Source organism: Aphis gossypii, chromosome X (assembly GCF_020184175.1).
Source record: "Aphis gossypii isolate Hap1 chromosome X, ASM2018417v2, whole genome shotgun sequence".
NCBI classification, from domain to species: Eukaryota; Metazoa; Arthropoda; class Insecta; order Hemiptera; family Aphididae; genus Aphis; species Aphis gossypii.
The window spans coordinates 33596749-33624304 of NC_065533.1; the positions used below are offsets into that span (position 1 = coordinate 33596749).

Consider the following 27556-nt stretch of genomic DNA (forward strand, 5'->3'; position numbering starts at 1 on the left):
GATGAACGCTGATGGATAAGGGTTTTTATAGATTGTATTACAACAGTTCCACGCCGTATACATATTATTGTGTAGTTAGAAACAGGTGCGTGTTTACTTAACATACAGAGTGTTTCATCGAATATACACACACATTTATTAAAATTCTGATTTTTTGGGATTTATTATTATGTAGATACTTAATATACTTAACTGAAAACCGTATTTTTACGTAGATAATTGGATTTTTTATGTACTATCTATTTAAGAACCCGTATCATCCCATGGTTGTATACTTTTCAATTTTTATTTCAAATGAAAATTTCCCATTCATATAGGCTAGTAATTTATTAAAGTAGGTATAGACGACTTTTTTGAAAACTTTTATGTACCAATTTAAATCAGAATTTTAACGAGTAGTTTTTTAGTTCTTTAATTTTGTACGCTTGAGAATATTTGATTCATTATAATACGTGTATGTATTAATTAAAAAATATTTTAATTTTTAAAAACTATTTCAGTATGATAAATATCAACCCAAAAAATAAATGATATCTTTGCTATATTTCTGTAAGACCATTTTTAAAATCTATTACTTTCAGTGTAAACAATTCAATAACTTCTGTGAATATTTAAATTTTTATATACATCAATATATTCGTTTATTTATTAGTAAAAGGTCGATTATACTGGCATTAAAATCTAAATTATTGAAAATTCTTCTTAAGTATATTATTATACTCACTTTTTAAAAATCCAAAAATCAGAATTAAAAATGGGGGTAAGTATATTCGACAAACCACCCTGTATATTATAATATTATAATGGGGGTGTGTGAGACTTTAGTTACGACAATATCATTATTGTTAAGCCGTCTGGGTTTGTGTAATGTTGTTGTACCTACGGCATAATATACGTACCTAACAATGAGGCGTGACAACAAAAACTATAGCCCCGGACAAACGTATTATTATTATTGTTGTTGTTGTTGTTATCGTGCATCCTCTCCAAATATTATATTATTTAACGCGTATTGTAATGGGGTACGGCACACATAATCACTCGTGCTCAAATCTCTACCGGTACAGGTGTGTGTGTAAAATCAGATAGCGATTAAATGCTGTTTGAATATATACCATCATGGGAACGCAATATTATGCGTCTAAAGCTAAAGCGCCGGGAACCGAAAGATTAAAATATATTGCTCATCCGGGGCTTATATAATATTAATATATAAACAACTGTGTAGAGTTGCACTTGTGCGTCCCATGTGGGTTAGGCATGTAATTGATGTTCCTTATGATTTCCTACATAGGTACAATATAATATTATTAACTGTGAGTAACTATAGATAATGAGTTTGGAGCGTTTAAATCCGGTATTTTTGTGCATGATTAATTTAGAAATCAACTAATAAAATCGTGTCACGTGGGGAAAAAGAAGTGAGTCGAGTCAGGTTGATCACCTGCAGCATATCGTTCCCGGGACTCCGATAGAATATTTGTAAAAAAAATTTGTAATACAAGTATTTATTTTCTGCAAGTGCATAATAAACCCACTTGTTATCTATGTCTCACAGGCATAGATGATAGTGAATCTGCGTTCAGTAGAACCAATTTTATGTTGTTGTTTTTAATATTCGAGGGAATCGACTTATTTTCAAATTTAAAGGTAACAATAATAATATTATCTTGCACATCTATAGGTTTTTTGTTGATATATACCTAAATTTTAAAGCTAGTTATAAACATTTTTAAATCATACTATGATTTACATAGTTATGTATTATGACTTTCGTTTAAAATCAAAATATCAATAAAATCCTATGAGATTTACTAGATAATATTCTTATCTTTAAGAAAACTTACCCCACATGTGTGTTTTCTGTCTTACAGACATATATAACATAACAAATTTGCGTTTAGAAAAACCAATTGTGTGCTGTTATTTTAATATTAGAATAACAAAAATTAATTGATCATTTATCATAGTTAAACGTAAAAACATTATCTGTGATTAACTTTTTTCAATATTTTTATGTTTAAGTTATGAATATGAGTATTTTTACTTGTAAGATGTACAATATTCATATCTCGCTTAAAATTTAAATATCGAAAAAAAAGCCTGTGCTTAAGCACAAATAATTTTTTTACCTTTAACTTTGATAATAGGTCAATTCAGACTTTAATATTAAATCTGGCAACACACAATTGATTCTACTAAACGTAAATTTGTAATGCTGTATGTTTGTAAGACAACAAAATATGGTCCTCTTAATTATTAAAATATTAGATCTTATTGATATTTAAATTTTATCATATATACCTAAAAGTGTTATTTACTTTTGTTGACCATTCACTTTTCTATAATTTTCTCAGATTTATTTGTTGGTATTGAGTGTGATCATAACTTATCACTATAATATGCAAAGTGGTTCTATTTAGATTAATAATATTTTAATTAGTTAATTATTAATTATTGATATAATATTTAAATTAGAATATTATATTACATTATACACGCACGATTAACACTATTATAGCTTCCAGATATGTGTATGAGTAGATATATTATAACACAGAGGATTTCTTGACACTAAACACACAAATAAAATTATTAACATTTTATTGTACCTACCTATATTGAAAGCGTAATGACATAGCAATAATGTTTACAGTTGTATTTTTAACACGGACGCAATAAAATAAAACTAATTAATAATAATAGTTTGGTAGGACACGGACTCTGCATAAAATGACTTATTTTCACCGACAACCCCGTGAAACGACAACCCTGTAAACACAATAAAATATTAAATCAAACTATTAACATTAATATAAAGATACCTAATAGTAAAACAATAACGACTTGACTATAATATCATGATATTATACGATTACATTCGACCATATCGGCTACGAGCACGTTTAAGACCTCGGGACCCGTACCAAATGTAAAAAAAATGATCAGGTGAAGACGGTGGATGATGTTCACAGATGAATGGACCGACTTGGAAGTAGACAGCAAGCGCAATAGTTTGTGCAATACAGGAAGCTGCGAATTTTTGTTAACTTGCTGGATGGCATCCGGTTACATTGAGAGCACCTGTGGTGGCTTCCTATACGTTTGTTGCGACCGAAATTCCGCCAAAACGAACGAAAATATTGCTATCAATACTAACAGAGCGTCGGTGCCGGTCGACTATGGCCCAGTGACTAACGACCCCAGTAAGTCACCGCCGGTCCGCGGTTTTATTGCCTATACACCTTGTACATCACTATACTTTATACTGTTTTATTTTTTCATTCTTCATTTCTTGTCTAACGATAACGCTACAAACTGTATAATAACCATAATACGCATATTATTACTATATTATATGATTACGACCTGCTTCTGTATAAACTTCACAAACCGTCGCTCAAAGACACGACACGTACGACATAATATTATACAGAATGATTTTTGATATCTTTACGTATAACACATTGACACGCATTACTATGAAAACTATTAACAGTATGAAAATATTTTAATTTACACGAGCTGAAGACATAATAACTCTAAAAAAAAAAAAAATCCTTTAAGTTTTTACTTTTATGAATGATAACATACAATTTCATTTCATATTCCTTAACAGAATCTTTTTAGGAGTATATTTTGTTATATAAAATTCGAATAATTACAAAAGTGTACGTTATTATTAGTTATTGCATATTGCATATTACATATAATTATATTTAAAGCTTGGATAAATGAATCAGTGGACTATCAGTTTTTAGAATACCCTTGTGCTACTCTACTTCGCTTATTTAAACTTTAGATAGGTACTTATAAGTTATAACTATAATATTATGTACTCATATTAAATTCGAGTTTTATACATAAAAATATTCAGAAACCTTTTTAAAACTAAATTTTAAATTAAAAATATTCAGTGTTATTCAAAAAAATAAAAACTATAATGATAAAACATAAAAAATAAGTTTGAAAAATCCTATTTTTTAACTTTTACGAATCATCAAAAAAAAAAAAAAATTTAAAAATGTAAATAGTTTTTGAAATGATAATGAACGTCTTACTCAGACTTGGTGTCTTTAAAAATTATCCTGTTAATTTTATATTAAACTAAAATCAAAAATATTCATAACTTTTACTATACACGAATATACACTACGTCAAAATCAAACATTGTAATATTTACTTTAAATACACTAATTTATACTTATATCAAAATATGCGTCATATTTTACATTATAAAGTATAAATAATACCATCGTCAATAAACATTATTTACAATCCTATAGTCGAAGATATCTGATATATAATCTTGGCGTATTTTCGTAGTAAGGGTGGTCTATATTAAAAATTTAAACTTAATATCAAATACCGTACTACTTATAATAATATTTATGTATGGAAATCAAAATATCTTAACTGTACCTATTTTAGATGTACCAACTTAATATTGGTTGTGCAAAGTAAGGTTTTGGCAGTCTAAGTAGGTAATAAAATTAAAATGTAATAATCAATATAATGTTATTAAATATAAATACGAATAACAAAATAATACAATTATGTTTTCAAAATTTTAAATGATGGTCAGTTTTAAGTAATACATTCAAACCAATATAACTGTTTTATGACATAAATTAGCTTCTATATCAATTTTAAAACAATTGATAAAATTAGGAATTTTTACTTTTTGTACTGGAAACTTATATATTTTGACTATATGTTTTCTTGGTTCCATTAAACTTTAAATTTTAAACTAGCGGAATCAATATATCTTTTTTGTTAATAAAAATGTGTCCTAGAAATAGAAATTCTAAACTAAATAAATTTAAAAAATAATTTAAACTTGATGATACCTACATTATATTATTATAATTTATACACTTATACCCTTGATATCATAGTAAAAAGATCAATGATTCAAAAAAATTATAAATTTCTTGCGGAATCGATAAAATCCACGATCTATATGCGGCGTTACGAAATTATTACCTATTGTTATTGTATTACAGTTCGGATTTCCGTTCGATCGACAGTCATCGTTGCGTCTATAGTCTATCCAAGACTAGGACAAAAAGCAAAAACCGGTGAAATCGTATGCGGTTTTCACGACGTTTCGTCTGTAATATAATAGTATAATGTATAATATCGGCAACTTGCGATTTTCGCTGGGAAATCGTCACCACGGTCACCGCGTCGGTAATCGGTATAATATACACAACCTGTACCTATACATTATAATATTATAGTGTTGCACTATTATATTATTATTATTATATCGACTAAAAATTTCCGGATTACGACGGTATGGGTATACTGTCATAGTGTCATATCATATTATGGACGCGACCGGTGTATATTATTAATATTATCATTATAACGCGTTAACACGAAGTTTCTCGACTGGCGAGAGACAGGCAAGTCGAAACGGTTTGATCGAATTAAAAAAAAAAAAGATATTAACAATAATATTTTAGGCCAACACGATAAATTATAGTAACATAATATTATTACAACCCGACAGTCAACGGCGATGGAAGCCGTTAGAAGAGAATGTGGTGGGAGGTAATTTTTCTCCGCGGATCAATCATATATTATATCATGATATTATGTTATATAGCGTACAATACGGCTTTCTAAGTCGAAGTTATTTTTATTATTATAATATTAAATTATTACAACAAACGCGTGCGGCCGTTTAACAACGATATCGCATTCACACCATGTCGTTAATGTCGCCCGGCATATAATATTATAATATAATAATAATGTATTATTAGTACGTCTATATAATAATATTATGATAATGATAAATAAAAACGTAATGCATTAATATTATTACTTGCACGAACCAAAGTGGTTGGTCGGTTGTAGATATAATATTATTATACATCATATCCGAGTATTCAAGCCATGTATTATAGACGAAGAGTAGGTTAAATAATAAATAATAATATAATATACCTAATAATGATAACAGTAATAATCGATTCGACGACGGTTTAGTGTCTTTCTATTCGTGCAATTTTCTACCACGGTATACAAATAGCTGTCAAAATTAGTGCCGTCATGTAGTTGTCGTCGACTGTATTTCGCTTTTTGATCTTTACGATTATAGTTGTATTCTCGACGAATAACCTGGCCAGCCTTGTGCCCACGGATACTTCTTCTTTATTCGTATTATTAAAGCTATTCAAAGCTTGAATTATATTTATTGGATAAGAACGAATTCAATTTTGAAACTTATATCTTGCATTTTTACTTTTTATTGAAATCACCGAGTACCGGACAATTTAATTAATTTTATGAAAACTTTAAGTTAGTTTTTTAAGTTACCTAGTATATTGATAGAAGATTTTTTTAAATATAAAATCTATTATGAAATTAACCGGTTACTGGTTAATATAATCAAAATTAACTCTACCGATAATGTGATCGCATTAAGCGGAACTCTGCGATCTATTATTATTAATATCATAGTGTAGAAAGCGATTTTTTTTACCGTTCGTTCTTAGCCACGATAGTTTTTGTGCGAAGGACGCACGCGGCTCTATGGCCTTTCGCATCATGGCAATAATGTGATAATATACAATATCGACAGCGATTTGTAGTTGTTATACCGTAATCAATCTCCAAGTATAATATTACCTATATCCGATTTGACCGAACCGCTCACAACAATAATTATATAATTTTAAGTTGTTTACTTTTTTATGATATTTTAATGACATATTCAATCCCTCCAACTTTTAAATACACATATAACAGGATCAATAGTTTTTTTTTTTTTTTATCATTAGAACTTGCTGATTATAAAACTAATGTTTCTTTTAACTTTTCCTAATGTATAACACTAGACGGTATACACTTATAATAAATAAGAATATTTTTTATGTTTACACTTGTAACACATCAATATTACGTCACAGGCTCAGGAGTTACGCCTTGTACATTTATTCTCAATACGTCGAACACCCGAAAGCGGAAGACAATATTTTCAGAAAATCATATAAATAAATAAATAAATAAATAAATAAATGGGCACTTATTAAATAATAATTTATATAATAATAAATTTAATATTGATTAAAGTGTGAAAGTTCGACCAATTTCTAGTAACTTATAGAGTAGTGGAAAAATAAAATCAAACTGTTTTGGCGATCAAAAACGACGTTATAGATTATATCTCGTAATAAAGTCGGTTAACAGTTTTTATTGCAAGTTATTGTACTAAAATTGTGTCTATTCCGTCACCCTTAATCCACTATCTTGCTTTCCATATAAATACACGGTGATAAGAATTTAATTTTACGACAAATTTTTCATTATAATATATAACCGTTATAAAATTGTATAATATGACAATCAAAAATTAATTATTTTTTTAAAAAATACTCCAGTTAAACCTAAGTATCCTAACATAATAATTTTGGTACATTTTTGTATTTTTTAAAATAATATTTATACCTAGTTTGAAATAGTAACACTAACTTAAATATAAAAACCTCATTCTTACTATTGTTTTTAATGACAATACATATAGCATCGTTTTCTTTTTTATCTAAAACAGAATAATGTTTGGAACATTTACATGATGAATAGTAGATTTTATCATTTAATTTTTAAAAAATTATACTTACTTAATGTCCCTAAAAAAAACTTTTTTAAATGATTTTAGATTATTATACTTTATAGTATTATATTACTATAACAGTATAATATGTTTGTTTTTTTGAAATGCCTATTCGATATTATAATATTGCCCTGTTTTTCAATCGGTATATCACCAAGTTTACTCATTAATCACCATCCTATTATTTATATATTTTTATATTTTTGTAAATTCTGATTTATAAAATTTTCATACTTTTAAAATATCATACTTTCAAATATTTAGATTTTTTTTATCTTTTAAGAAATTTTTGTGGTAGTACAAACTTCAGATAATTTATTATAATTATTCCCAAATCACACAATTTTAGCAAACTAATGTTAGTCAATATAATTTTCAAATCTTTGAATAGTCCTCATATTTTGTAAATAAATTATTTTGGAATATTTTTAGTATTTACATATTATCGAGATTAATAAATTATTATGAAACTACGACTTTTCAAAATTTTGATCAAAATATATTAAAATGTTCAAGAATACCATCTATTTGATAAATAAATAAATAACTAAAAGTGATTCTCATTTGAAAAAAAATGTTTTTATCAAACAACAAAAATCAAATTATTTGACATAATATAATCATTAATAATTAATTTTATTATTATTATTTTTTTTATTATTATTATTATCAACAAAATTCTTTATTAGCTTATCTTTTACAGAGCTGAACAATAAGCTTAATTGATAAAATAATAATAATAACATGAAAATAAAAGAATGCCTCTCATTGGAGATATACTTTGTCATAAAATTGAAATTTTCATTATTTAAGTAAAAATGGGGTGATCATGCGTGGTGAATCACATTGTATATACTTGTATAATAATATTATGTTAATGCATTTTGTTTTTCCGCACGAAAGAAAAAGGTTCGATCAAAGTTTCGTACTGCCATTAGACTTTTGGTTGTTAACCAAATAGTGAAGTATTACTTCATGTTTTATTTTGGATTGTACATTTTATAGAATGAATAATAATAATAATAATAAGTAAGATTGGGATACGGTTGTAGATACTACCTATACACATTGCTACTCGCACGCGACACTTTCAAATTAAACAGGCATCAAAATTAATGTTGCTGCAAACGATGTTTTTAGATTTCCAATCATATATTATATATCGGTGGATATTATACGTAACGCCTTTCTGGCTGTAATCGCTGGGACTTATATTATTTGATTTAGAAAAAAGTAAAAATTTCTCGAAACAACTTTCAACAATGACAAATATTATGAGCGGTTATTATTAGTTGTTACGTGTGAATGTTTAATTAAATATGTATCTACGTAATACGTATTGGTCATTAATATTATTATCATGTGATCAGTGATTGGAAGTACGCCAATATAAATTATTGTTATCTTCGACTAGAGCCTATAATAATATTAATAGTATATTATGTTATAATATAATTTTTAGGTAGGTAACTGTATACTATGATTTAAACATGCATTTATAAAAATAAACGTTTTACCTATACAAAAATACGCACCACAGTGAAAGTAAAAATACCAAAACACAACACAACGTTTTGACTTATAAAATATATCATACCAACTATTCATACATATACCTAATGGACATTTTAACGAACAAAAACTGTAGTTATAGTCTAACCATATTCTTAATATAATAACATTATAGTTATCATTATTTTTATCATTAAAACTAATGTCTACTTCTACTCATCTGATAATAACATTTTATTATAATATAACACGGCGTATTAAATATTTTGTTTTAGTCGCGGTAGACCATTGAATCGTATAAGTTTATTGTAATAACAATGATAACAATTATTACATTATTTGCCACGAGTTTAATATATAAAATAAGTATAATGTAATATGGGTATTGATTGGTCGGCTATATGTTTGCAATGATTAATAACTACTGTGCGTATCACAAAGAATATTGGAAAAATGTACACATACATACTATTAACGATATCTTCTAGTGTTCGCACACTATACCGGAATATTAATCGTGCTAGTAAAAACGAGTTGTTATTTGATAACAATATACAAAAATAATATTATATTTATACCTACTTGATATAATAGGTAATAACAATGTTGAATTAAATAAAAAAAAAATCATGCCCCTTAGACCGGGTCCAATGATGTCATACGTAATATTAAAAATACGTTTTGGGCTATGAAATAAAAAACCAAAATACAGGGTCAATTTTGTAGCCCCAAACCATATTATACATAAGCATATTATACAGTATATACAATATTGAACATACATAGTATATAATATTTTATGTTTGTATGGTAATACAAGTATTTAGAAAGTGGTTTTGGTGCACTACATGATCGTCATAATATTATATAGACGAATATATCATTGTAAATACTATAGTTTGACTCTATTGTTATATTATACAAAAATCCATAAACATATACGTATATAATACCTAATAATAATAATTAATTATATCAGACTTATTGTTCATAATATGATACACATACTCGATTTATTCAAGGCAGGGCATTTCTGATTTAACACGTTAATGTCGAATCAATTTTAACTTTTTAACATAACGAGTTACACATATTTTTTTCTTATCGACTATTTACGAATCTTGGTTAATACATATAGTAACTTTCATACATTTTTTGTCATCCCTATTATTATCAAAAATCGCGATAAAAACAAATCAACTTAACTATCAAACTAAAAAGGTTTATTTAACTCCGTAATTCATATTTCAAAGTTCTAAGTGACATTTATTTTTAATTGCCCAGTCTTGCTTATAAAATAAACACTATAATACATATTTGTGAAATTTGGCATAAACAGCACATTCATATCAGACTTATTATGTATAAAATATGATTAATTAAAAATCTAGGTTCATTATTTCTGAAAAATTTTATTATTATCATTTTTTTATTTTACTATTTTGAATTACCTATACAATTTATTTTTAATTTCATATTATGAAACAGAAAATTTTTCAGAGTATATTTCGATCCTTCAAAAAAATGCACGAATATTTAATTAGTAATCAAGTATTTAAAGCTTAGAAGGAAAAAATAAAGTAGTACAAGGGTATTCCACAAAATGTTGGTCCACCGTTTATTTGAACTTTAATAACTAATTTTTAACTAGTCATTTGATTTCTATGAATCGAAATACTCTGGAAGTATTCTACTTGAATATGAAATTAAAAATGTGAGATATCATTCAGTAGAGTGAAAAATTTATAAAAAAATTGATAAAAATAAATTACATTATATGTTTTTTTCAATTGTTATTTTTACAATAAATTATATAAAGTCAAATAAATTTATATTTTCAAAAAAGTTGAAATTTTTCGAAATAATGATTGTAGATAAATTTGGTGGATGGTATATAAAATAAACTGGCACTTTATTTGATCAAAATGTATGCATATTATCTAGGTTGTGGTGTTTCGGTGGCCAAGCAACAAGGAGCGCAAAGAAGAATTGTTGGAGGCGACGAAGCCGGGTTTGGCAGCTTTCCATGGCAGGTAAAAAACAACAACCACAACAATATAACATAATATATTATGTTAAGATAATATCATAACAATAACGATAATAATACCTGTTTAGTATAAATATAAAATCTAATAATAATATAATATGTATTACATTGTAGTATAACAATATAATAAATAATAATAACACCGTGGTACCGCTAGAAGTGTACGGTAATTATTTCACGAGCATAATATTGCCGTAGTCGCGATTCCATAATGATAATACAACGCGATCTTGCCATTCGCCTTATTAAATTAACGATAATTCACCGTGAGTTTTTCCGAATAGAATAAAAATATTTTTAAAAAAGTCACCGCTGTCGCGTAATATAACAATAACAGAATAATAACAATGCACGTATCAGCCAATATTGTATTGTAATGATATGTATTAGTCTACGACCTCTCGTCGTCGTTGCAGAAAACAACGGATATTAATTTTAATTAGGGCTAAAATTTATATTATAAAATAGTTAAATGTGCATTGCATTTTGTTCGAATATATGAAAAAAATACAAATAATAAATTTAATGTGCAACGAATTTAGCAATATTTTCCAATAAGATTATATGTAAAAGAATTTTAATTTGAAAACAAATTGAATAAATTTACTTTTTATATAACCTCGATTATTTTTATAACTTTTACTTTTAAATACTTCCAGAACATTTTTAATATATTTTTACATTTTTTTTTTTTCATCAAAAAATTTCATTGTTATTATTATTTTTGATTATTTGAATTTATTTATTATTTACCTATTATACATTTATATTTAATTATTTTTGAAAAATCGAATAACATATTAATTAATACAAACCCTTCTTATCAAACCACGTTATTTTTAGAGGTTACTATAAATTTTAATCGTAATTTATTTCGCACCCGTAGAGCTCTTAGACGTATTGTACAATTTATTATTATATTCCTGTACAATGTTTAGAACTCTGAATGTAATAATTGTAAATTGTAAATGTTATATCTACTTAAAATTCAATTACAATGTTTACCTATGCATTAACATTCGATAATTATAAATTTAGCATACACTGATAATCTAATAATGTTAAATCTTTGTCCTACACTAAAACATTAAACAAAACATTTTTTTTTTCATACGATTTACCTCAAAAATATTCGTCCCTTGTCTTCTATATATGCATATATAAATATAACCGAACTGGCCTGTACATTTTCTCAATCTCAACTCCGCCAAATGCACAAAGCGTAGCGTTGTCGAATGATTTTCATCCGTCTGCTCAACGAAAACATCGTAAAACGTATTATTACCATCGACGCGTGTCATTACCGCAATAATCGTTTTCGAACGCGACCACTGTCGCCTCTGTAGCCGTTTGATTTGAGATTTCTAAAACACGACGACGATACATCTATCCATATAATTTATACAATATTTTACGCATTTAAAACACTGTGACATTCATTATACAGTCGCGTTGTATTATATTATTAAATTATTAATAACATCGATCCGGACGATGGAAGGTGAAACGGATTCGAGCAATCTGCGGCGCCGGTCCAGGTTTCTTAACGGGTGAGTCTGTCGGTGTTTGGAGAATATGCGTACCGCGAGCAACTTCGCCTAATACATATGTCTGTATACAATATACATAACAATTTAATAATTAATGTGCAAAAACAAAATAAGCGTACTCGTAATTTATAGAAAATATATAAAATTTTAAAATATTATTGAGTATAAATCAAAATTGCTTTATATAGATAATATATATATATAAGCACTAAAATGTTAACGTCCCTACCCTTTTGAAACTTAAACACAATATACTGGTACTATACATCAGACATGAACTCAATTTGTGATTCATGTGATTCAATAATTTTCACTAATACTTTTTTTTTAATAATTACACTTATAGTAGCGTATTGGGATTAATAATTAATGTATTATCTATAAATGGTTCTAGGCTTATATTCGAATCGGATCCAGTCGGTGCGGTGGTTCGTTGGTGAATAGGTATCACGTAGTAACAGCCGGTCACTGTGTTGCCAGGTAAGTCGATTGTTAATCCCAATGATATTAACTATGATAATTTCGATTTCGATCAAAAATCAACAGATGCTATATTATAATAATATACTAAAAGTTTATAATTTTATATAAGCTGTTTTGCTATGTATATGATTATAATATTAGTGCAATCGTACATGCCTTGCAGTGCTGTTAACACACGCATTCCAAAAGATACAGTGATGGTATCATACATACATTAATGTTTTTTCAAACATTTTACATAATATAATTATATTATATTTAAAACTTATTAATAAGTGAAATCGTATTATAATTTTTTTTTCTTCTATACGAAAGTGAATTTTATTTTTATTTTTTAATTTTTCTATTACTACACATAAATTGCAAATTAACGTGAGTACTTCACTTTGTAGTTTGTTTGATTACTTAAATCAATTTAGCAATTCTTACACGTAAACTTTTTAGATAGATTAATTGTTGTACATGAACTTAATATAGTTCCTTCTAAAAGTTTATATTTAAGAGCATATGTTCATGGTAAGCGGACTTCAAATGCTACGCAAAAAGTACGTATTTTATTTTACTTGAACGAATTTTGTCTAAGTAACTATATTTATATGTATATAAAATATGTAATTCAACGCAGACATTTCGTAAATTAAAATAAAAATACTAGTCCATGAACATGATACGGTCAATTTTAACTGCCATTAATATTTTTAATTTTATTTTTCAAAAAAAAAATCAAAACGTAGGTAAAATTTGAAAATGATAAACCATTAAATGATAATAATATAACGGGATCGAACATTTTTTCTTAGTAATTCCTAAGCTGGGTTTAATAAGCTCCTACCATTGTTTCATATTTACGTACATACCAATACTAGGCTTAATCTACACTTAAAACGTCCTAAATTATTGCATATGCGCAATACAGTGTTATTTTGTTTTGAAATTACACTCCTACTGATATCAAAAATTTATACAAATCAAAAATAAGTTATGATATAATTTGTAGAACATTCCTATTAATCAGTTTTTGCATTGAATACCTTTTTACGGAGCGGAGGACTTTGATATACATGTCATACCTTATTTATAAATAAAATACAAAAGTCCTCTTAGAAACTAAACTATTACTTTTTAAAAATTTTATTTATGATATTCATGTTTTTTTATTCCATGAATATTAATAAGAAATAACACTATTTTTTTATGATAATTTAAAGTTAATTTTTAAGTATAATATTAATAATTAATAATCGATCGACTATTATAACAGAAATAATCAGGGCATATTTTCATTATGTCAATTATTATAGTTATATTATGTATGGCTATGATGTTGTAAAAAATAATAAAAAGAATAGGAAAATCAAAGATTCAAAGAGACGAAATACTAATATCAAACTGATTTCCAAACTTTACATTATTTTCTTACAATATAATATAAATTAACAAAATATGCCTAGACTGAACGTCTTACGGTTAATGACTCTTGGGCATCAAAATTCAAAATTTATCCGATCCAGTGGCGTATATAGAAATTAATTTCGGAGGGGGTTAAAAAATGTATGATAATATTATATATAATATTATAACAATCAAAATCAATGCCCATACCAACCATATATTTCAGGGGGGGTTGAACCGCTAATCCCCCCTATATATGCCACTGATCCGATCCTAATATTTTCTGAATCCTATATAGATTCGTTTAGAATAACCGAAAGTATAATGACATTGCATCGAAATACAAAGCCCTAATTATAATGATATGTCAATACATGTATATTTTAATATACTTTTTAGTATAATATACCTACAGGACTAAATAAGACATATATGTAGATTGTAGATACGGATGACGAGTTATGGCGCAAAAGTGTTTTAACCGATAATTTTATTAACGTTTAGCAAATTATTTTCAATTTTCATGCCGTTTTATCGGACAAGCGTACGTGTACGTCTTACCTATATAATATCATAGTAAAGGCGTAAAGTAAAACTACGTATAATATCGCATCGGAGTGTATGGGAACGACTAAAATGCAGTAAACACGTCTCTTATGCGTTTTCTCTGTCCGCAGGGCGTCGGCTCGACAAGTACAGGTGACGCTCGGCGATTACGTCATCAACTCGGCAGTGGAACCGTTGCCGGCGTACACGTTCGGCGTCCGCAAGATCAGCGTGCACCCGTTCTTCAAGTTCACGCCCCAGGCCGACCGGTTCGACGTGGCCGTGCTCAGGCTGGACAGACCGGTGCAGTACATGCCGCACATAGCGCCCATCTGCTTGCCGGACAAGGGTGAAGACTTTTTGGGCCACTACGGATGGGCAGCCGGATGGGGAGCTCTGCAAGCCGGTAAGTAAATACCTAATATTATAGGTATATTAGCTATTATACTATAATAAAATAATATAAAATGATTATAATTTTAAATGGCGAAATGCGAAAACCGACGGCGATAGTTGCATATAGTCACGGTATTATCTCACCTTGCGCTAAATGCGGTACCTAAAAACATTCCTATTAAAATATATAGTTGCATATAGGGATGAGCCGAATTTGAATTTCCTAGAATTTCGACTCGTATCTGCTGCTCAAATCGATTTAAACATCTTTTTGACTTTTAAAAATTAATTAACGTTAACAGATTTTAAAATATAATTTTGAGCTTAAAGAATTTAACAGATTTATCGTTTTAAAAAATATTGAATCTGTCATCACATTCATATGTTTCGATAACTGTTAAAAACTCTGAAAATATTAGTGAACCGTTTAAGAGTTACAAGTTTTATTGGCGGACTTGGAAATAATGTCAATGGGGTAATCCCCCGTATCCATCCCACCAATCACCACCTCCATAGGCTTTCTATATGTCGTTGGCGTTCTTCGACGCGAAAAATGACCAACGCCCGCCTACGAGATCACACAAAGAGTCTGTCCGCAGACCATTCAATATTAATATGTTTGCTATTATAATAAGATACACCACACCAAGTAAACGCATATTTTATGATAGGTCGGGATCGAGAAATCATTTTTTTTTTTTTTTAAACTCACCAGTTATACTACATTATACGTATCTATTTATAACGCTGCGTCATCTGTAGATTTATCATTTACAACGGACCGTGGTATTTCAATATGCGTACACACATAATATTTAAATATGCGTTTCAAATCGAGGTTCAATAATATTACAACGTTTAGTCGCCGAACCAACTTTTCCAATAAATCACATACCTGCTGCGTACAATATAATATATAGTAAAATATGTAGTTCGTGTAGGTGCACGTAAACAATAATATCACATCGTCCATACTCCATATTATCATCCGTTTATCTGACGGATGGTCTGCTGTCCCGCAAACTAGCTCCGGCGGGAGAGAGTGTGTGTAGCGAGACTGCTTGTAGCGATATTATTATTCTTAACTCGTAAGTCGAACGTAAAGCGGAGATTTTCATACTGATATTTTGACGTGGGCGACGACCGTACGCATACTGCACTGCTAATTATTATATTTGCGTAAAACGAGGCACATAATGCGACTCGAGTTGACCATAGTTCAACTAAATTGGAACTTGAGGAATAGAGCCTATTGAAAACAAATGTATAAGCATTGGTATAAGCTTTATCTATTTTGTATTTCAATAGCAGAGGTGTAGCGATGACGAATTCAATTATTCGTTTAATATTATAATTTTTTTTTTTGTTTCCTAGTTGATCGATGTTTATTAGTTAGTGTCCAAACACTTGGGGGCGTACACTCGTACATAAATATTGCCACTGATCCGTGTACGTATATAACACGTGTATTCATATAATAGCCCCCACGACCACTGTAGTCTGTTCTTTACAACCGGTTTTTTATATATATATTTTTTTTTTTTTTTTTTACCTTAATTATTAATATTATACAGTATACACCAGTGCCGTGCATTGCCGACACGTCACTTAATTTTCTTCGTTGTCTCCGGACAAGGACGATATTACTAGTAAATGAAACGAGTCAGTCTCATCATACAGTAAAAATGACTCTTCGCCTAATATATTATTATATTTCGTATAATATAATATAATATCTCGTTAGGTACCTTCGTCGTATAAGTCTATATAATGCTATCGTTTACACCTCGGAGGAGGTTATTAAAAAAATTATATTTGTATATTCATCATCGTATACGCGTTTACCCGGGAGCCAAATTCGAACGGTTTCGTTTTTATTGATTATAGTATTTACCTACTGATTGTTTTTTTTTTCAATCTGAGGTCAAAAAATAATAATTCTAAATGTTAAACAAGACTAAAGGGTAAACTTAAATTAATGCTCAGATTTTGGTAATAATAAATGATTACAATATAAATCAACTTGGAAATAATTGTCAGTATATACAAGCGTATAGAATTTTTTTATATATTATTTTTATATCATACGTTTTTATTCGTTGATATTTTTTTATTATTTCTGTTTTTTAAACATAACTTTCGATGTAATTTGACCTTTAAGCCTTTTAAATGTACAATACACATTTTGTGAGATTCTCGCACAGAATTAGTACTTTTTAGTCTAATGAAATTCGGATGTTTTTTAAAAAATTAATAATAAATCCACCCTGACTCATTTTTTAAACCATATAATTGTTATTTTTTAAAATAACCTCAGCGAAGTGATGATATAATGATATAATTATTTTATGATAAATTTTACTGTTATTTATGTTAACAAATGGCCTTTAAAGAGTTAAATCAAATCGTAACTTTTTTATTATAATTACTAACTATAATTGTACAAATAATTATCTATATTTTAACTATCAGTCTGTATACTAAATTTAATTATTTTACTATTTAGTCAATATAAATCTATAATTTTAGGCTCTATAGTTTTTTGTTCGCCATCTTAGGCCTCGCAAGTTTTAAATATCATGTTTTCACTTAATCAGTGGTATTTTTTATTTTTTTAATTTCAATTTTTGGATATAAATATGTTATTATAAGAATGAGTGAGAGAGAAAGAGAGAGTACGAGAGAGAAAGAATGCTTGTGTGATCGTGAGGGGAGAGAAATCGATAAATATTACACACCGATATACCGTTAGTGTATAGTGTCATCCGTATTTGATTTACCGTGTTTTTTTTTTTTTACGAGCCTAGTGATCTATAAAATTGCGGAACCACGGTAATCCTAGCTGTGTGTTACACATATAATTAGAATTATGCGTTTCGACAGCCACAGAAAAAACAGATGTAACTGTACGACTACGTATAGATGTGTTTCGTGCGACGACCTCGATAACAGTTACGCGAACGATGCAATAATTTGTTGTCCTTTTGTTAGGGTTTCTATGTTAAATTGGTGGACAGGAGATGACAACACGTGTTTACTAAAATATTCGTATTATTATTGGGCACGTTCCGGGGCACTTGTACAATGCCATCAAGAAACATTACGCTAATTATACAGCATATGGTATATTGTGGTATATTATAATATAATATAACGTCACTATAATAATAATTATATTAACCAATGTTATACCGTTAACAACCGATGTACGTTGTAATAAATATCTATGGGCCAAAGGTGAGCGAAAATCGATTGTATCACAATAAATCAACTACGAGACCATATCGTGTGGAGTATAAAATGTATACGAATTTTTGTGTTTGATTGGCGCCGAAAAAAATCATTCGTCACCGATGTTACATTGTCGAAACGAATCATTGGTCAGTTAAAATTGAATATAAAAAAGTAAAAGAGAACCTCTATCAGACGTCTGTGCGGAAAAGTACTATAACGGATGTCGCACTAATAATTAAAATTACACAGAGTGTAAACAATTGTGAATTCAACCTAAACGAAACAGGCATATAAAACACCCATATTACGAAGAATGGGATGGAAAAAAACGACCAATTACTAATGCCATACTATGACATTTCATTCAGTCAGAGCAATTTTGAGAAATTAGATTTAATCAAATTATTTGTTTAACGTTTTTTTTTTTTTTGAAATTTTCGAAAATCGACAGCTGTTTAAAATTAAATTATAAATATTAAATATTTTACATATAATGACACGATAAACGTAGCACAAAAAAACCTAGGATTTTAAATCAACAAAAAATATATGTATATAACTACAGCAGAATATAATAAACCTAAATATACCTACGTAAGATTATATATAAAAATTATAAATCTCTAAAAAACAGGTCCCGAAAACGTTTTTAATAATTATACTCGGATAATAAACTGCATACTAAATATATCGTAGTAAAAAATAACCAACATTGTGTAATCAATGAAAATTATATTTCTAATTTTATAATATTAGTTCTTTTTAAACTATAATTGAGCTATTAAGATGGATAAAAAATCAATTACCCATCGGTATTTATTGTAAATAATAATTTTTTTGTAAATCAATTATTTCCAATTATTTATTCTCTGTATATAACCAATATTCATCTAATCGAACTAAAAAAAAACATCTTTTTAATACGTGGAAATTGAAAATTTTTTATTGATTATTAGTAACTATACATGTCACGTCAAGTAACAAAATATACATAAACATTTTACTTGATATTATCCGAATAGGATATTTTTTTGCTTAAATAATTTGGTATAGAAAGTATACTATAAAGTAGCAGTTCAAATTGTTATATATTTTATTTTAAAAATTACCTACAAATTTGTTTTTTTTTATATATATATATATATATATATAATAGGAATTTCTTGATAATATATAAGTAATAACACGCGCATTTAGTATGCGGTTTAAAAATCAAGTTCTGTACAATACTTAATTATCGTTTAAAATACGGTCGAACGTGCACAAAATGTCCGGGACTTAATATTAATAGATCAGTGTGCAATTTATTTGTGAACCTTAGGCGGTGATAATCGTGCAGACAACTAACTATACAATAATAAAATATACAATCGGAGATAGTTAGACTGTGGGGTAGAAGAAGATAGTTAGAGAAAGAGAGGGCAACAGAGCTATTATAAATACTAACGAAGAATCTGAAAATCAAATGCAGGCAAGACTACACAATATTCATGCGAATTAACCAAGTATGACTAACTACGATTTTTTTTTTAATAAATAATTTTTTAAATTCTGATTCATAGAACTTTTAAGTCATATTTTAATATGCTAAGATTTTTTTATACCAAAAAATTTCTTATGGTGTTCCAAACTTTTTTTTTCAAACGACAACTTTTTATCTACAAGCTGTTAAGCATAAATCTTTTGCAAATTTCAATATTATATTATTATTATATTATTTCTATATATCTAAATAGAAATGTAAGCAAGTAGTTTTGAGTTACTTTACTTTATGTACTAGGGACAAGGCTTCATAGATAATAGATCTATGATAAATTCGGAATTATTGGAAGAGCTAAGATAATATAAAAGTTTTGGTAATTCATATTTTATAATTGGTAGAAATTGTCTTAAGTATGTTAATTATAATATGAACTTGATTAATATAAAATTAATTTTATATTGTTTTAAAATGATTCTTAAGCATTACTAAAAAAATAAACTAAAATCTATCGATATTATATAATTACATAATTTAATAACTATTCCCAAACTACTTGTAAAATTTTGAATTAATACGCATCAGCGTTTTCAAAAAAAAAAATCATCTGCTTCAAAATTTACAGTAAAAATGGTTGGTATTTGTTTAAAAAAAATAAGTTTGTATCGCTACTTTTTAAATAGTATAAAAATCAAAATATTTTAAAATATGAACCTAAAGTCTATCTATTTGATAAATAAATTATGCATTTAATGGAAAAAATATTGCAAAATCTTATAAATATAATATAATATTAGTATAATAGTATAACGATGTAGGTATTAAAAGAAAATAACTGACGGCGGAATAAAATGAAAACATCACGTGGCTGTTTTTATCTTATTTCTTGCCAATGCTGGAACTCGTTTAATGATGATAAAAAGTAAGCAATAACAACAAGGTATCGACGACCAGCAGAAATAGGTACAATACGATTTGGCGTTAGTCGTGTATAGGTACCCACCAGCTATAACAACAGTAATAATAGCAATACAAGAAAATCACGCGTTCGCGTGCTCGCCCGCTTTCGAATCTCGTCCAAAGACAGTGACGGGTATACGAATTCACAATGATATTGATAACATTTCAGTTGACAGCTTCATCCACGTTATAGAGCCGTGAGTACATAGTTATGGACTATCGTCCACGCAAGAGTTGTACCTACTTGTCGTATTAATAATATTATTATTATTATTATCATTATCATCATTGGTGGTTGTCGCTCGAGGATCAAGAATTGAAATCTTTATAAAAATAATATTATTTTTAGCCGGCGCGCAGTCAACAATACAATAATAATATTATATTGTTATTAATGATGTACTGCAGTGTTCGAATGACGGCGCACACGAGCGCTTTTCAATGATCGAAACTACATATATTGTGCACTTTAACATGTGTATCATTTATCATGTGCATAAAAATTCAAGATAATATGCAAAACAAAAAAATTGCAACTTATTTATTACTGGGTACCTATTTATTAGTCATATAATAGTTATCCTACTATACTAGTTTTTTTATTATCGAAAATAACTATGACATGTATAAATGAAGAACTGGTTAGACAAAAATGATACATAATCGTGTTGTACCTATTACCGGGTCATAACAAAAACATAAATTAAAAGTTTTTGTACCAATGTTATAAATAATTTTGCATAAAATATACGAGACAATGAAATCATATATATATATTTTTTTCTTTAAATTCAAATAAATTAAAAAGTATGCACTTTTCCCTGGATTCATAATCATCGTTATAAATCTCGTTACTGTATATAAATATACCACTCTCGTTATTAGTTTCTAGTTCGATCAGTTATTATATCGAGAATATATAAAAAAATGTATAACTCCTACAACATCTGGGCGCTAATATTATTATTATGACTTTACGATTTCCGAGGAGGGAGACAGATCGTTGGAATCACTGTGTGTCATGGTGAAAGTTCACGGACAAATTACATCCCTCAACCTTCGCAGAATATTATATATACATATATTTTATCTATAAAACGACGTGCAAGTAATGTACAAAAAAAAAAAAAAATTAACGCCAGTTTGCGTTTTGATTGCAAAACAATAAAATTGCATGTTTTCGCATCAGAAGATCTACAAAAAAATATGAAATAAAATATTTTTATCGTAACTCGTAATCTAGAAACTGGTCCTACCCAAATTATTGTACTAATGCAGTAATCATTTGTACCTTAAAAATAATATCATAGCTGTTTAGTTCTTAGATCTTCGTTTATTACAAAAGTCCAATCAGGCGAAACTTCAACAACTCAGACTGTTCAAACTTGTGAAAAACTTAAACGCCATCCAGCTTAATATTATATGGTACTTATATATAACGCCATATTCATATACCCAACGGTATTATTGCGCGTTTTACGTGTTTTAGATACATCATATATTATAATAATATAAGGTCGCAACGAAAACAATATAATTCGGCCGACAGACGCCGCGTGCGTGTCCAGACTCCGGATCGACGAGAACGTACCTACATAGAATAATAGTTGATAATATTGCGATAAATCGTATATTATGCTTTTTGTGTATAATTTATTCAAATTTTATTATATACGTTCTTGTCGCAGCTATTATTATAACGTATATCGGGTCCGTGTGGGCGACGACGGACGATGCGCGCGCATCATCGTAATCTAGCGATTTCGCCGTGAACGCGAGTTGTAGGACTGGTAAAAATACATACGCACACTTCACAATAAAGGAAATGCGTCCGCCACGCGTGTCACGAGCGTGGAAACGAGTTTCTAAAAAAGTCTTTGTGCGCAATTCCGTCTATCACACCACTGTTGTCGCCACCGCCGCAGCAGTGGCGTCTTTCGTCCTCACGTCTCGCAGGCTAGGTGAATCTTTTCGGTTATTGTTCGCGGAAATTCGTTTGGTCTATATCCGCTCGTGAAGACAAAAATAATTTTTGAAAAACACGACGAAATGAAAGGTTCACGTTGATGGATTAATTAAACCTGACTGAGAGCACATAAAATTATCGTTGAAATGGTTTGTTTTATATTTCCTAATTTGTTTTATATATTAGAACACTTGTTACACGGCCACAAACTCTGATAATGGAGAAAAATCAAAATGTATGTACTATTATAATATTATTGAAACAGTGATGAAAAAAATCGCGTTTTTCGTATCTATATCCACCACTACTACTAATAACTATTTCCACCCTTAGTCCTTATACTCTCCCCCCAAACACATCTTAATCTAGGGCATACAATGTCTATCTCCATGAAAGGATCCTGCTACAGATCGTCATATATCAGTGGTTCTTAACCGTTGTTCGGTGGACTATAAGTAACTATAGGTGTTAAGACAAAATTTTAAAATCAGTGAAAATAAATTTTTATTCCCTTAATAATATTTTAACTTTTATGGACTTCCAAAACATAAATATGTAAGACGTGTATAACAATAACTGTTTAAACTATAGTCACCAAGGTATACTGTACCTATAAAATCTTTTTAAGTTTTGTTGGTTTGTTTCACTAACATGTGTACAAACTGTTTTATGTTATACACGTATTATTTAATGTATTAAAAAATGAAAAAATGTGTATAATTACTGTTTTATTTTACGACTGTGTTCCGCGAAAACTTTATAAAATGTTAAGTGTTCCGTCATTCGAAAAAGGTTAAGAACCATCGCCATATGTTCACGCATTTTCTTATTAGTAAGATCTTTATATTGACACGATGATCTTTAAAACGTATTATGAATTAAGATACCTCCTTTGATTCAACGGTTTCAATCTTTATCGATATCACGAGTTCTCTCAATCCTCCACTATGCGGTGTCATACACCATACGCCTATATTATGGCGTGTCTATACCACCTCGTGATGCTCGGACGACTGTATCCGGAAACGGATCGCACGTCGGTTGGCATTTCAAATGTAACATATATATAAAAAATTTATTGTTTATCGATAGTATAGTTTTTTGTTGTTGTTTTACGTTTTTTTCGCTACACAGGTTCTAGACTGAGGCCAAAGACGCTGCAGGCTGTCGACGTTCCAATCATCGACAATAGACAGTGTGAAAGGTGGCACAAGTCCAACGGCATAAACGTTATAATCTACGACGAGATGATGTGCGCAGGTTACCGGGAAGGATCGAAGGATTCGTGCCAAGTGAGTAAAACGTAGCCAGGTTCAGATTTTACGCTATCGGAATTTTTTTTTATCTCTTCTAAATTACCGTTTTGTATAGTCCTCCGACTGCACCAGTTAAATAACATAATAATGTAATTATATTAATTCCAAACGGTCTTCCGGACGAGCACTGAAAGGAATTATACCAATCCGGCTTAACGCTTTCTTCACGTCGGAATTTAATTTCGTAAAAAACAAAAAAAATTGTAATTCAATTTTCCCAAACTCACAATCACGGTGATGAAATAATTATTATTTATTAGATTATTATTATTATTATTATAAAAATTAAAATTCGATCGAATTCTATGAAAAAATAAATAAACTCAATATCTGGTGCTAATACAATATCATATTGACTTATGATTTTACGTATAATTCATCGCGCACAACTATTATGAAAGCAAACGTCACGTATGATATACCCACTCGACGAATGTCGAGATCTTTCCGGATGGGTGACTAACGCATTCGGCGATTTTAACGAAGCGGCTTTCTTCCGACACGCTCAATGGAAGTCGTACGTTAAAAATTTTCTTTGAAGAAAATCAGGAAAATAATAATAATATGATACAACATTTATGGTTAGGAAAAATAACGAACACAAACCGTGAAAAAAGATAATATCCACAACAATAATATCAAATGTTACAATAATAATAATATATGTAAATATTATATTATGTTAACGTCCTATCATTCTTATAATACCAGTCATACATTTTTCGAGATTGGTTAATTAGTATAATAATCTATGTTTCTATTTTGCTTGATATAAATACATTCAAGTACCATTCAATAAGTCTTCAAACCAGGGCACCTGAGCTACGGTATATTTTAACATTTTTACTTTTTTTAATGAAAGCATACATTTTTAAATTCATATTCCACATCATTACATCAAACAGTTTTTTTTAGAAATATTTCGATGAACAAAAATTAATATTTAAAAAAGACAAAATAAAATATTATAACCTACCTAGCAAAACATTGGTCCGCTACTCTACCAATCAATAATTATACATAATTAACTATTCGTTCAAAATCAATTTTTAAGTGTACACTTATTTCAAAAATATTCTGCTTGAGAATGTGAAATTTAAAAAAAAAAAAATGTATTATGTTTGAAAAAAGTGAAAATTGTAAAAAAATAATTGTTCATATCATAATATGATAAATACTTATGATAAATAAGTACCTAATCTATATCTATCAACATCTATATAATATTATCTGCCTGTATGTCGCGGATACCTATAGTCCTCAGAAACTTATCCGGTACTCGGAACATTTCTTCCGGTCCCGTGCGACAGTCAAATCCGCCGACTTACGTTCTCGTTCACGAATTTTACAGGGCGATTCGGGTGGACCACTGATGCTGGAGAAGACGGGCAGATGGTACTTGATCGGGATCGTGTCGGCCGGTTACTCGTGCGCACAGCGCGGGCAGCCCGGCATATACCACAGGGTGGCGTTGACGGTCGACTGGATTTCCTACATAATCAATTCGTCGCAGCAATAGTAATATAGCAGTGTACTGTGTATACCATACCTACACCGTGTGCTATGCGAAAGTCCCCGACGGACCGATGTAGACATCGTACATAATAATAAAACATTATTATATACAGTGCGTACCGCTTTTCTGATACCCAAACTATTCATATTATTTATAACGTTAATAATTTATAATAAATATAGCATGATATACACATATTGTGTGCGCGACGTACTTTAAGATGCGTTCGTATATTATTTAATAATATATTATATTATGCATATTATATTATTTTATTTTATTTTATACTATTTATAGATATTTAAGTTATTTTATTTTATTTTATTGGTATATTTTTAATAACGAACCGCATTTTGGCCACCTGTACGCGATGCGCGAGATAAACCTTTGATCGCAATGATGTACCTATTATTATTTTTTTTTTTTTAAATTATTATAACGATTTTGTTATTATTATTGGCTGCGGCGAAACGATTATTAGCGACCGAATCTTGCATTTGATCACTCGCACGCAAGACACTACGCCACCCTCAACCGAGACCACAGCGCATCGCCACCGTGCATGTCTCGATTTAATGTTATTTTAATATAATATTGTATATATATAAAAACGTGTACAGTAAATAGTAATGAATAATTTTACGTGTATAAACTCACAATGTGGCTGTAATAATAGTGTAATTAATTTAATAACAATAATAGAAGTATATGAGATCACAAAAACCAAAAACCGTATTGTTTTCTTGCATTCTTAATCGGTAATGCAGTGTAATATTATGCCCATACAATTTATTTTTCGAAACTCCTACTTCGTCCTTCCTTGGCTTTTCGTCAATCTCTCCCTTTCTCTCACTGTATAGGTTTCTCATCTCTCTGCGGACCGCGACGGATGACGACGACGTAATCGCGTTGCTACTGCTAAAAAAAAAAAAATATAATACCAAAAAAATAAACAGCATACCCCATATACGATATGGGAGTGGGGCGGTGTATAATGCTACAGAAATACAATAACGATCGCGGGTTACACTAAAACGACAATGCTGGAACATGATCTCACGAATTAATTTAGTGACGAGCAACTAGAAATATTCCTCGAGAAACGACCATGGGAAACAAAAAATATTTCTCTTATCACTTGGGAATACTATTCAAAGAAAAAAAAACAATTTTTACTATATAATACGACAATACTACAATACCTATTGTGTAAACTTAATTTTATAATTTAAAATCTAATCTTTGCACTGACTATATTGATATGTCTTAAGTAGGTACATAACTTGAATTTATTGTATTACATAGTATGAATTATAGTGTATATACTTAATACATTTTTGAAATTACCAAAAAAGTCTTCCAATTCTCATATAAAATTGTTGAGAGTAAGTTATCGGAAAGTGAAAAAATTTATGGCTGTAATATAAGTTAAACCAAATATTCATTTATATGTATAATATATAATTTTTGCAATAAATTCGCAATATTCCAGTACATTTTCACATCACGATGAGTCGTAGAAGACTAA

The 27556-nt window shown here is 28.9% G+C and overlaps 1 protein-coding gene across 2 annotated transcripts in view; it reads left to right on the forward strand.

Moving 5' to 3' along the window:
* LOC114132454 (uncharacterized) overlaps positions 1 to 26758 on the forward strand; it is a 31336-nt gene extending 4578 nt beyond the window's left edge. The window contains exons 3-8 of one of the 2 annotated variants that reach the window (XM_050205526.1): positions 2976 to 3206; positions 11084 to 11172; positions 13134 to 13219; positions 15292 to 15566; positions 24331 to 24488; positions 25864 to 26758. In XM_050205526.1, coding sequence (XP_050061483.1) covers positions 2976 to 3206; positions 11084 to 11172; positions 13134 to 13219; positions 15292 to 15566; positions 24331 to 24488; positions 25864 to 26031 — 1007 coding nt within the window. In that variant the 3' untranslated portion in view covers positions 26032 to 26758. The remainder of the gene's footprint in view (positions 1 to 2975; positions 3207 to 11083; positions 11173 to 13133; positions 13220 to 15291; positions 15567 to 24330; positions 24489 to 25863) is intronic. The other variant, XM_050205527.1, reaches the window with a different exon arrangement.
* The last annotated feature ends 798 nt before the right edge of the window (positions 26759 to 27556 follow it).